The 13212-nt window shown below is 36.9% G+C and overlaps 1 protein-coding gene across 1 annotated transcript; it reads left to right on the forward strand.

The window, feature by feature from the left end:
* The first annotated feature begins 7731 nt into the window (after nucleotides 1-7731).
* Nucleotides 7732-12135, forward strand: LOC140140685 (uncharacterized). Its single transcript, XM_072162442.1, has 3 exons — nucleotides 7732-7865; nucleotides 9397-9880; nucleotides 11440-12135. The coding sequence occupies exons 1-3, from the start codon at nucleotides 7732-7734 to the stop codon at nucleotides 12133-12135; spliced, it is 1314 nt and encodes a 437-aa protein (XP_072018543.1).
* The last annotated feature ends 1077 nt before the right edge of the window (nucleotides 12136-13212 follow it).

Here is a 13212-nt window from a genome sequence, read left to right on the forward strand (position 1 = left end):
GAGTAAATGGTATACAGTAAGCCAAAGAATTAAGGTACCCGCTGTGTTCACCCTTGTATATCCCAAATAAAAACAAATATGTCTAAATTAAAACAAGCAGTCAATACCTGTACTCCTTAGCTCTGATTTAAGACCATATTTGGTGAAATTGGTTGAGAATTATTACGATGATCTAAAACCTAATAAAGAAACGAAATCAAAAGTTGCACTTTTGTGTTCTAATCAGTGAAAGCACTACGCTAGTTTAACGTGCTAATCAATGGAAGCGCAGCGCTAGTTCTCTTGTTCACGAACGCTTTGTGTACAAATCAATAGGATGAAGGAAACTGCAACTTTCGAGTTGAATTTGAGGTCTTAAATTCGAGCTAAAAGATGCAGCTATTGGCTGCTGGTTCCAATTATGACATATCTGTCTTTGTTTAGGAAATACAGGAGGTGAACATAACTGGTACCTTAATTTTTGGCTTACTGTATATCTGTGTATTGAAGTCAAAAACACACACATTATGGTCCAAAAAAGTGTTTATCATATTTTGACAATTTAAGAGGACTTGTCCAGGAAATTCGACTTTTGGGTGGCAACGGCCAAAAATAGATTTTCCTTATAAGTTGAGTGGTAAGAGGCCTTTGTCTCATATAAACACTGGTGGTTTTATTTTGACAATTTATATCTTGTTGCCATAGTAACGGACATTTTTTCCATTATTAGCCAATTTAACCAATTGTCACACTTTCGAGCAGTAAAATACCCTTTTATTAGAGTAACTGTACCTCACACATAAAATTTCTTAATATTTTCTTATAATTTTCCCGATATAGATGGAAGGCTTAGTAGCAAATACATTGCGTAACAAATTAGAATGGGGTCAGAATTGGGCTATACCATTTATTTTAAATAGGGGTGTTTTTGATAATTTTGAATATTCCCATTTAGACCTAACTTCTGGGCTTCATACCCCGTATGGTAACGCTTCATTTGATTTGTCATTTTAGGGTTGACTTGATGGGACATTGTTACATTGAAAATGGAAGAAATTAGTTTGGGGAAAATCATGTGGTAAACGGGGTGTTGCCAGAAAATGTTGCATACTTTCAATTTTGTAAATGGATTTAGGTGCATCATAAAGCTGATTCTCGCATAGAATACTTGTATAAAATTGTACTATTATCGTGTACAATAGTTTAGTGTACTTTGTATAATGTATTTATATAAAAAAAAAAAAATAGCAGAGTTGCCATTCCGCATGTAAGTGTTGCCATTTTTGGCAAAAATGCATGCTTGCAACACTGATGGTGTTCATGATGAACTATAAATAATAAACCGTACTTTGATATTGACTTGTCATGAATAGCTGCATACAACTAAAATTGACATTATTATAATAATATTTGGATTGTATTTACAATATCTACAGTTAAAAGTTCTATATCAGTTTCTCATAGGCTTAATCCCCCCTTGAAATATGTGTAAAAATTCCGATCTTCTTTGCTCGTTTTGAAGCCTTTTGGGCATCTTTTGAGATATTTTATGACAACCAGTCGATTGCAAATCGATGAAAGTTTAACATATGATTCAATGTATGGGTAGCCTGAAGTTCCACCTCGTTTTCCAGGTACGAGGCACTAAACAGCGCCCTCACTGTTTTTGATATGCTCTCAAGACTATTTCGCGGACCTATTTTCTCGATAATTATAAAAATGCGACTTTTTTGGCGACTCAAATTCATGCATAGGCTTTACACTTTATTTGAGATATAATTTGCTACTCTCTCTGATTATTTGTATAAAGGGCAGCCCAAATACCTCAAAAAGTTTTTGTATTTTACCGGAACTCATTAGGGTTACACAAATGGCGCATTGATTTAATGGTGTGCTCCCTTCAAGGGTAGGCTACCGAATGTTCATAAAACTTTTGTTATTATGTTCTTGAAATATAAAATGTTTTGAGTAAAACACTCAAGGTTTGAGTGCTCTGTGACATTAGCCCTATTAAATTTATATGGTGAATTCTGAAAATGTGCACATTTTCAATATTTTGACCATCTATTTAGATTTGCATTAAATACCAATTATCTACCTTTAGTTTTTGACCGTTTATCTACTAAAAACCGCTTTAACCCTATAGCTAGAACTACGAAAAACAACCCCCTCTTCTTACATTTTTTATCCGTCATAAAAAACACATGTGCCTGCGCCCAAACGACCTAAGCTAGTCGTAGATCCATCCTTTGCGCTCATTTTAGTGATAAAATGTTCTTACCCGGGTAGAACCCGGGTAGAACCGATCGTCAAAGATGACTATAGAGGAGGGTTGGTGAGGCACCCATTGGTTTGTACAGTAAAATCAATGATTTTCATTTCGCGAATAGTGTGTCTTTTCCTTTTATATTGAGGAGAATATTCACTGAAAATTAAATTTGTGTACAATTTTTAGCCCAAAATCAATTTTTCCTACCGTATATACTTTTGTACATGGGCAGAATTTCCCAAATTTTCATGGGCACCCTCACATTATGACATCATAGCAACATTGTGTGGGGAATATTTGTACTTATTTTGGTATTACTGGGTAGAGCAGACCCATAGCTACACATTGGTACCAAATATAATGGTATCAAAAATTAGGGGGTTACATTATTTCTTTTGGTAAATTAAAATGATTTTATTTCTCCCGAATTCAATTAATGTAATAATAATGATAATGATAATGATAATGATAATGATAATGATAATGATAATGATAATAATAATAATAACACTAACAACAACAACAACAACAACAACAACAACAACAACAACAACAACAACAATAATAATAATAATAATAATAATAATAATATAAAACACTTAAAATGCAATTTTCCAATTTTTAAAAATAGAAACACTGCTTTTTTTGAGAAGTTGTTATTCATTAATATTTTATAAATTGTTAAATGCTACCAACATACTTTGTTATGCAAAATGGTTCTCTACTAGTAAGATTATCCCTGAACTAATTTTTCTTGAACTAAAAATGAATGATTAAAACCAAAATACTATAGAAACACTGTATTTTCAGCATTTTGATATTTCTGTAATCTCATATTTATATTTGCAATACATTATGCTTACAATCTCCAATAATTTTAATTTTCCCAATGCTAATATTACAAATATAGGCGAAATAGACAAATAAGAGATTGTAAAATAGGGAAATTTCTAGAAACACTGTGAGCATACAGATGATTTCCCCAAACCATTTTTCTATAAATTCTTAAAGCATACTTTAATCTTCCAGGAAACAAAAGTTTGTTGAATTGGAAGCGTTGGCATGATACTTACAACCGTTTCAATCATACAGGTTTTATGTACTTTTTAAAATAATAAAAAACACCCCTCTTAAATAAAGTGGTATCTCCCAAATCAAAAGGCCCTCAGTTCCCATTTAGGTCCTGAAACACAGACAAGACCTGGACCTAAATTCTACCCTCACCAACTTGAATGAACCCGCTCTAACTTTCTTCCAGAATGATATCGAATTGACAGAAAATTGTACACATAATTTTGCCAAAATCACTCAATTTAAGGGGAAAAGAACAATTAGCCGTTTCCATGGCAACAAGAAGCTGGTGTCACTATAAATGTTATTTTTGATACATCACCCTAAAGTATCATTGATTGACACAATATGAAGAAAATTGGTGATTTTGCGTTTTGCCACAAATTTGAAAAATAAGTCTATTTTCCTGGACAAGTCCTCTTAAATGGGGTATTAATATAATTGATGGAGACATTATTATATATCGTTATGAATATGGCAGACGGCCGAATCCGGATTCGTCTTTTGGTAAATTTATTTTACGAATGCATTACATTTGAATTAGAGAACAAGGGATCCATGCTGTACATGATAGAGGGCAGCATATCATTTTTTTAACGGAGACCAGATGATAACAGCATAAATAAGTAATCAAAAGAGGGCGGCATACAAGGTTAGTTGACGGTGCATCACAGTACGGTCACCGACGGCAACCGTTAAAAAATCGATATGCTGCCCTCTATAGATATAGCATTGATCCCTTGTTCTCGAATTCAAATGTAATGCATGTGTAAAATGAATTTACCAAAAGTCGAATCTGGATTCGGCCGTCTGCCGTATTCATAACGATATTATCTAAGGTAGACAATTCAAACTTCTATTTAAACGTGTTTTTTTTAAATTATGCATTTTGTGATGCATTGGACAAAAAAGGATTTGCGTTTCAAAGAAACAATCCTAAAAGGCTCCTAAATGTAAATCAACTTAAAAGGGCTTATTCAGTGGTCCTAAAGGTGTAAACAATTTAAATTGTTTGTTTGCCTAAGAGTGAAGGATAAGTCATTTTTAACTGTCATTCGGTATTTTTGCTATGAAACATTCGGCAAAAAAGCAAGGAAAACACAATTTTGAAGCTCCATTCAAATACTTGTAGTTGATTTAGTATAGAATATAGCAGATCCATGTAAACTGACTTATTTTGTCTTTAATACACGACTTTCAACGTAACCACTTACAGGCTGTGTTAGCACATCTATGACACTAACAAGGGTGCCAAAATCTGAATGTTGATGATATTTATGATCCTTCGGATGAGCTTATCACTAACTGGACCTTTAACATTACCGATTCATCCCAATTAAAAATATAATGTAAAAAATGTAAAATTTTACCGACACCGTGTTCTGATCATCTGGTTGTTAAATTAATAATTTCTAGAAGTGATTCTGAAAAAGGCAAATGTGTTTGAAAATTCAATAGTTTACTGCAAGACAATGAATATACAGAAGCCTGAGTGAATTGATATGAAGAATATAATAATGTATTTTACAGTATAATGTCATGGGTTTTAATTAAACCTCAAATACTAAGTTATACAATCTTATAATTGTTTAAAGAAAACCAAATGGGAAACCTTAAAGAATTAGAGGGTTAATTGGAAGACAATAAAGACATATATAAATGAATCACGAAGAATATACTCAAGCAAATTAAAGTTAAGTTTTAAACTCGCTTGGCACAATAAAGGGTTCGCGAGTTCAAAGACTTTATTTAAATAAATCGAAAAGTTAAAACTTTATAAAAGTTATAGGTAGCCTATTTGGTTTTACACACCAGGTCGTTGTAGCCTATTATTTTATTTGTGATGTGTGATATCAATGCAATTTGCCTGTATTTGATTATGGAAATAAAATATTATAGTACTATAACTTCTTTTCAAATAGTTATTTCGTCAGTTATTGATCCTGATCAGTCTAGTTACATCATTATTATGTTTTGTTGAATCCAAGTGTGTAAAAATATTGTATCCAAAACATAATATTGATAAAATTGGATGCTTTACGCCTAATATTTATTGGTCTCGCTATGAGTTTTAAAATATTGGACTCGACTACGCCTCGTCCAATATTTTAAAACTCATAGCTTGACCAATAAAAATGGGCTCAATCGATCCAATTTTTATATCAAAGGGAGTATATAGGTGAGAATGGGGTATTCCAGTTGAAATCCATACACCCCTGTGGAAAATGACTCCATTTGATATCCACACCCCCTGTGTGGAAGGTTAAAGTCATATCTTCCATATGGTGTATGGATTTCAAACGAAAGAGCCCAAATATGTTAAAATGATTGAGGACATAATTATTACGATTCACTGAAAACTATCCAGGTGCTATTTTTAGATTTTAGCAAATGTTTTCGAAAGGATTAATAGAAGTTATTTGGTTTCAATTTTTAAAACAACACAAACTCGGAAGTGACGTTATAAAATGGATTAAAGCGGGTCGGATGGGGGTATGACGTAGCAGTGTTTGTACTCAAATGACACACAAAAGAAATAATATGGGATCACAAGGTTTGATGTAAGGGGTGTCGTTTCCGCCTCATGTGCATGATGTTTCTCAGGCAGGGGAAATACCAAAATCTTTCGAGTTGGTATATTATTGGCCTTAACTCAAGAACCGCCACACCTATGGACATATGTGACCGTCCACGGCGAATGAGCCGTAAATTCCTCCCCAGTCAATTTTGTTTTATTTCGTGTTTAAAAATAAACATCATAAACTTAAAAATGGTATATCATTTGACTTCAAACGATATCCAGAAGCGGGGTTATGGTTTGTTAAACTTTGCTCCTTCAACAAAATTATAGCTTTTTTCGTTTCTACGTGTGTCTCTTTTTCCACATTGCTGGCAATAAGTCATAATTGGCGGTTATTTCAAATCATCCCCAAGTCAACGAGGTTAAAGAAGGTTCTCTCATTGTTAATTGTTGGTTATGTATACCTATACAAAATACAATGCCTGGTAACCCACCACTTGAACAGGATTTAGCAAAAGCAACCAAAGCCCCGAGCTATTAAAAGAGCTATACCCATCTAAGAAAGAAGCTTATTATCCACTTCAATAATAGGATTATTGATTGGTGTTGTGACTATCAAAATCAGACAGATGTCGCGCCAGCTTAAGTGACCGATGAATACGACCTTCGTACACATTTTACACCGTAACTCAGAATACAATTTAGGGAATTTACGGCTCGTTTGTGCTGCCGGGTCACATATAAACAAGATGATTGGCTTCCTTGACTCATTTTCTATAAGCGTAGTGCAGTTTTTCAGTTTAAAAGGGCATTTCGTGATCCACAGCCTAGTCTCCCACTTTTTTCAAAAAAGTTGAGATTTTTATATCACTGGAAACCTCTGGCTACATAATGTTTATGTACAAAATATTTCTTGCAGATTAATTCGTTTAGCAAAGATATCGTGAAATTTGAATTTCGTTCTGGTGCACCAGAACGAAATTACAACGCATTGTCTATGGAGCAGTGTAATACACATTCATGCATAACTCGCGAACGCAAAATCGGAATCAACTGAAATTTTGGGAATAGGTTTTTTACGTGGATATCTAATGAAAAATGACATGAATAGAGGATGCTAGGATCACGAAATACTCCTTTAATGTTTTGCCCTTAAAAATGGGCCCTGTCGTCCGACTCACCTTAATACGATTTAAAAGTGCACATTAAGTTATATTTTACAAAATGGAAATATGTCCGATTATTTTTCATTAGAGAAGGGTGTTAGACAAAGATGTCCTCTGTCATCCATTTTGATTATAATTGCAATTGAGACTTTAGCATATCCGTGGCATACAAAATAAATTCGGTTGAAACTTCCATTAGTAAATCCCAGAATGAAGTTCGCATATCTTTATGTTGATGACATTGCCCCGGCATCTAGCCCCCTCCCCGTTCTATTCGTGACTGGAATAAAATAATGACGAGATAAAAACAATAGGTGACGTCTCAGGTGTGTGTTAAGTCGGTTAATAATCACGGAATGGAACATGAGTGGCTAAGAATGGCTTTACCGGGGGTTTTACCGCGTCACGGCTCGACTTCTTTGCCACTTATGTTCTATTCCCTGGACATTTGACCTTTTCGCCTGATAATTTACCTACTGATAATTCGTAGGGTGCAAATTGGCGTGTTTTTTACTAATAAGTGACCCGCAAGGAATGCCAATTCCGTTGCTTGTATCACATTCGGGTCAATTTTGATCAAACAAACTATTCGAGAGAATAAACCAGTTTTGATTCATGTTTTTAATACAGATTACATTCACAAGTTTTATAATAAAATTGTCTCTCCCGTGCAACTGTCCCTGAATGTTAAGGTTCTAAATCTTTTACCAACTTTGCTATCGACAATGTTGAAATTCTTGAGAGGAAATCTTACTTTTGAAAAGAGGGTTTGCAAACATTTCATGCATTCTTCATCGGTTTTCACGCAAGATAGACCAACGCCAGCTGCAGATGAAACGGCGTCGTTTATTCCATACAGGTAAGGAGCTGTCATTTTCTTCGAAAGGGGTGGGTCATGAATATGTCGGTGACCAGAGTCAATGTTTTTGTACCTCTCCCTTATCGGGAGACACCCCCTCCCCCTATCTTGGGTTGAAAAATTTTATGAACCCCTTCCGCACACACAGACCCAAAACAAATTATTCCAAAAAGGTTATAGGAAATGTGTCCCCTTTTTGGAAAGAATGCGCTCGTATATACGTTACGCATGAACATTGCGATTGTAATAGAGCGCTATAAGAATACCGTGTGCGCAGGTTGAACATTTTCAGTTACAAGCCCTGTTAATTTTATAAACTACCTCCTTTTTGGGGGTACAAAATTACAGCCCTCCTATCTTGGGGTTATTTAGAATTCATTTGTCAAGACCAAATGAAAAACTTACGTTTTTCTGCTGATGACAGTTTCACTAGAAACCTTCTAGCTTTCTCAAAGCGTTGTTCATGTTATAGATCCATCTGTTTGGAGCGGGAACCTTGACCGGATGTTTTGATTTTCTCGGGTGATTGATTAACAACCTTCTATTTTTCTATGACACCCCCACCCCCACCCCCCCCCCACCCCCAGTATGTTCACGACCCGCCCCATCCGAAGAAAATGGCAGTTAGGCCTAAATGGTTACCATAAAACTCGGCAATGGTAGAAGCTTTTTCTGACCCGAATTACTTCTGGTTAGTTTGCTTACCCCTTGCAAGGGTAAAATATTTTTGGGTATTTTAAGGTCCAACATGTCCGAATCAAACATGGCCGAATACTTTATTTCTATGGGATATTTTTCATGAACAAAGGCTCCATGGAGCAGTGCAGAAAGAAGCCCGTTTCCTGGAGAAAGAGATTGTCATCTGCACATCCAGAACATTGCAATACAACTCTATATCACCAAGAAGATACTTGGGTTTCATATCATTGAGGCATAGGACTTTTTATTTTTTCGGAGAAGAGCAGGTAGGCCAACTACTTGATTATATTTTCATATGTTCATAGTACATACTCTGAAAATTCGCACGTGTCAGTTTTATTTAAATCACATTTTTGGTTATAGCGCCCTCAATGGGCACTCTCTCTCTCTCTATAGGGCTATGTAAAGACCAGTTATAGACAAATGGTCCTAAAATAAAACTGACTCGTTCATTTTTCCTCACATTTTGTATATGATGTAGATTTAACATCTGGAATGTAATACAAGTGGTGTCGTTGCTGGTCTTCTAAATTCATTTATAAAATGTCCGCCTCAGACCAAGGTGATATAGACTGCTGGTTAAGTACTGATTAGTTAAAACTGTGATTGTGTGATTATATTGTATGTGCAATTGTTGCCATGTAGTGATCATATTTTACTTTCAATTAAAGACTTAGATTTTGTTAACTTAATCAAACAGTGTATTGTTGTTGTGCATTCGAGTGAATTTGGGTAAAAGGTGATTTTGGCCTTGAGTCACTAAGGCTCGACAGTATTTACATACCTAGTTCAATAATTGGTTTCCTTTCTTTCTTCTTCTTTTTTTCCATAGAGGCGATTATAGTCAAAAGGCAGCCGACGCCAGACGTCAATGGGTGGAAAACGTTACTAAGACGTCCCTTAGTAACCTAGATGGCTGGTGGGCGCCAAACGCCCAATTTGACGAAGAGCACCTTATCGGTAACACGGAAAATGCCATCGGTGTTATTCGCATACCTGTAGGTATCGTTGGTCCTATTGACATCCATGGGAAGTACGCCAGTGGTACCTTTCTTGTTCCAGCTTCTACATTAGAAGGCGCTCTCGTTGCTTCTGCTTGCAGAGGTGCCGCTCTTTTGCGGAAAGCCGGTGGAGTTGAAGCACATGCTTATCGTCAGCGGATGGTTAGAGCGCCCACATTTTGCTGTGAAAGTGCGGAAGAGGCGGAACGGCTTGAAGGATGGATTCAGAACTCTTTACCAATCCTGCACGAAGTCGTGGCATCGGTATCTAAGAGGGCTCGGTTAAAAGCTTTGGATTTCGTCATTGATGAGGGGGTATGGCTATTGTAAATTAATCTACAACTTTTAAAGTTGGGGTTTTGTTTTTTTTCTTTGAAAACAATATGTTGCTATTATTGAACGACATTGGACGTATGGGGTACCAAAATGCGCGGAAATAAACCATCGTTTTTTCTAAGTTATTGTGAATACGATTATTAGTTCTTGAGCTACAGACGTATTTATAACGGTTACGTTACTTTTTGTGAAGGGTTTACAATGGAATTGACGTTCTTTAAATGATTTGGTAAAGAGTTATCATTGTTGTTGTTGGTCCAGCTATGGACATGATGAAGAATGCTCTATCATCTGCCTTTTTATAGCAACAAGGAATGGGAATTGTGCATATCTTGAAAACATTAGGTCCGATGATCGATCTTTGAGGAAGACCATAATGCCTTTGATGAAGCTCACAAAAATTGATGTCAAAACAGATTTTTGTTGTCCGATCACTGATGTAGGATTCCATCCATTTGAGAGCGTGTCCCTTAGCGCTACCGCAGACCCGTTGCCATAATTGTTTGGCGGAGGTGCGGTTTTAAACAGTGCAGATCTTTTCAAGAGAAATCTTCATTCTTGCCAAAAGTAGACATTTATCCCCTCTGCATTATTGATTTTTTTTTTTGATTTTTGGATCCTATTGTTAACACATTTTACAGAAAGTTCATGATTTGGGATTCATATTTGTCAATTTTTTTGACATTTTAGCCAAATTTTGCTATTTTTACGTTTACAGACAAAGCAGATTTATGAGGGGGTCGTCGCCCCATCGCACCCCCCCCTACGGGTCTGCTCTACCGTATCGAACGCGGCGCTGAGGTCAAGCAAGACAAGAAAATTCCTGATAGTGCTTGTGAATGCATTGCATGATTTCGTTTTTGACATAACAAGGAACATTTTCATAATTAATGGTGTCCAAATATTGGCATGTGTAACGATAGGAGACTTTCTGGTAGGTCAAGAAAGAGGACAAGCGGTTTGTACCCAATCGGTGGTATGGATGAATTACATGGCAGTGAGACTTTTGGGCAGCCATGTCAAAATTATGGGAACCTGATCTGTTACCGTTACTGAGTGTTAGGATTCAAATCTCCAATGTCTCCTTTCTCAAATCTAAATAATTATACATTTTCTTTATGTAAGTTCATTTCGCACTAACGACCCTTCGCACTAATAGCCTGAATCCTTCCAGGCCCAGAATTGCGGCGTCTTTTATTACCAACAATCCTTTACATTGCCTTATCTCACCATCAACACAACCCAATGACCATACGTAGATGTTGACGGACTGGGGGATTTAGTCTATCGGACTAATGCCATTCGGACCCTTATGACTATTGAACACGTTTTTTATTTTCAGAGTAATGACCCTTTGGACTAAAGAACCTTCGGATTATTGACCCTTCGCCCTGATAACATTTCGGACTGAAAATTGCTTCGATGAGGTCCCGGATGAGGTTGACCTTTAAACATTTGAAGTTAACATCATCTTTTGCTCAAAGAATGTAATAATTGACTTAATATAGGCCTACTTCTTGCATTTCCTCATTTCACAGAGGCTGACTACGTTTTTTGCCTACGATTCAGCAGAAGCCGCAGGACAAAACATGTCTACCACCTGCACCAAAGCTTGCTGTGATTGGATCGTAGACAACGTGCAGGAACTGGATATCAAGATCACTCATTTCTTTGAAGAAACCGGCCTCGCCGGAGACAAGCAGGTTTCTTCGCTGAATGCTCTCTTTGGGCGTGGTGTTTCCGTTGTCGCAAGAGCCTCAATACCTGATACCTTAATTGAATCTATGTTTAAGGTTAAGGCTGATGAGGTGGTACGTGGATTTGCATTAGCTCGAGACCACCTTCATAGAGCCATGTCGCCTTCAGTTCAAATCGGTAATGTGCCCAATATGGTAGCCGCTATGTTTGCCGCTTTTGGTCAAGATTTGGGCTCCGTTGGAGAATGCTCTCAGGCATTTTTCAATGTTCAGAAAGGTCATGATTTGGGGTACGTAGATGTTGAATTAAAAATGCCTAGTCTTTCCATAGGAACAGTAGGGGGTGGTACAGCATTGCCGACACAATCGCAATGTTTAGCGATGGTGGGTTGTCAAGGGGGTCCGAATTCTAACCGTAAATTGGCTGAAATTATCGCCAGTGTGTGTCTAGGAGCAGAGTTATCTCTTTTAGTTTCAGTGGTTGCCAATAAACATTCCGACTCCCATGATAGATTTGGTCGTAATCGCCCTATATAACAGGATGACGACATTTTATAATACAGTCATTTTGCCAGAAAATAGATTTCAAGTGTCATATAAAATGAAAATCAAACTTTGGCACGGTTCACGCAGGGCCGGATTAACCATTGGGCCAGATGGGCCTGAGCCCAGGGCCCCCAAAATTGCCCTGTGCATCTTCCATTGTAGCCGAAAAACACCATATTTTGGGCCAAAACAGGGTACAAAATTTAATAATTAAGTGAAAATTAGAGTACAATTTCGGCATTTACTCAAGATTTGAAGTCCAAGTCTTTGATTTTTGTGATTTGATTGCCAGAAAACGACCCCATTTAGCATGACGCAGTGCTAGTGTGGGGGATGAGGTTATTGATCAAACCATTATCAATGTGGGGTGTGTATGATCAGTGTTGGCCTACATACCCCCAACAAGTCTGTATCACAAGTTAGAATAAGTGTAGGCCTACATACCCCAGTTAGTCTGAATCACAAGTTAGAATAAGTTTAGGCCTACATACCCCAGCAAGTCTGTATCACAAGTTAGAATAAGTGTAGGGCTACATACCCCAACAAGTCTGTATCACAAGTTAGAATAAGTGTAGGGCTACATACCCCAGCAAGTCTATATCACAAGTTAGAATAAGTGTAGGGCTACATACCCCCATCAAATCTGTATCACAAGTTAGAATAAGTGTAGGGCTACATACCCCAACAAGTCTGTATCACAAGTTAGAATAAGTGTAGGCCTACATACCCCAACAAGTCTGTATCACAAGTTAGAATAAGTGTAGGGCTACATACCCCAGCAAGTCTATATCACAAGTTAGAATAAGTGTAGGCCTACATACCCCAGCAAGTCTGTATCACAGTTAGAATAAGTGTAGGCCTACATACCCCCATCAAATCTGTATCACAAGTTAGAATAAGTGTAGGGCTACATACCCCAACAAGTCTGTATCACAAGTTAGAATAAGTGTAGGGCTACATACCCCAACAAGTCTGTATCACAAGTTAGAATAAGTGTAGGCCTACATACCCCAACAAGTCTGTATCACAAGTTAGAATAAGTGTAAACCTACATACCCAGGAAGTCTG

This window comes from Amphiura filiformis, chromosome 19, assembly GCF_039555335.1.
Source record: "Amphiura filiformis chromosome 19, Afil_fr2py, whole genome shotgun sequence".
Lineage (NCBI taxonomy): Eukaryota > Metazoa > Echinodermata > Ophiuroidea > Amphilepidida > Amphiuridae > Amphiura > Amphiura filiformis.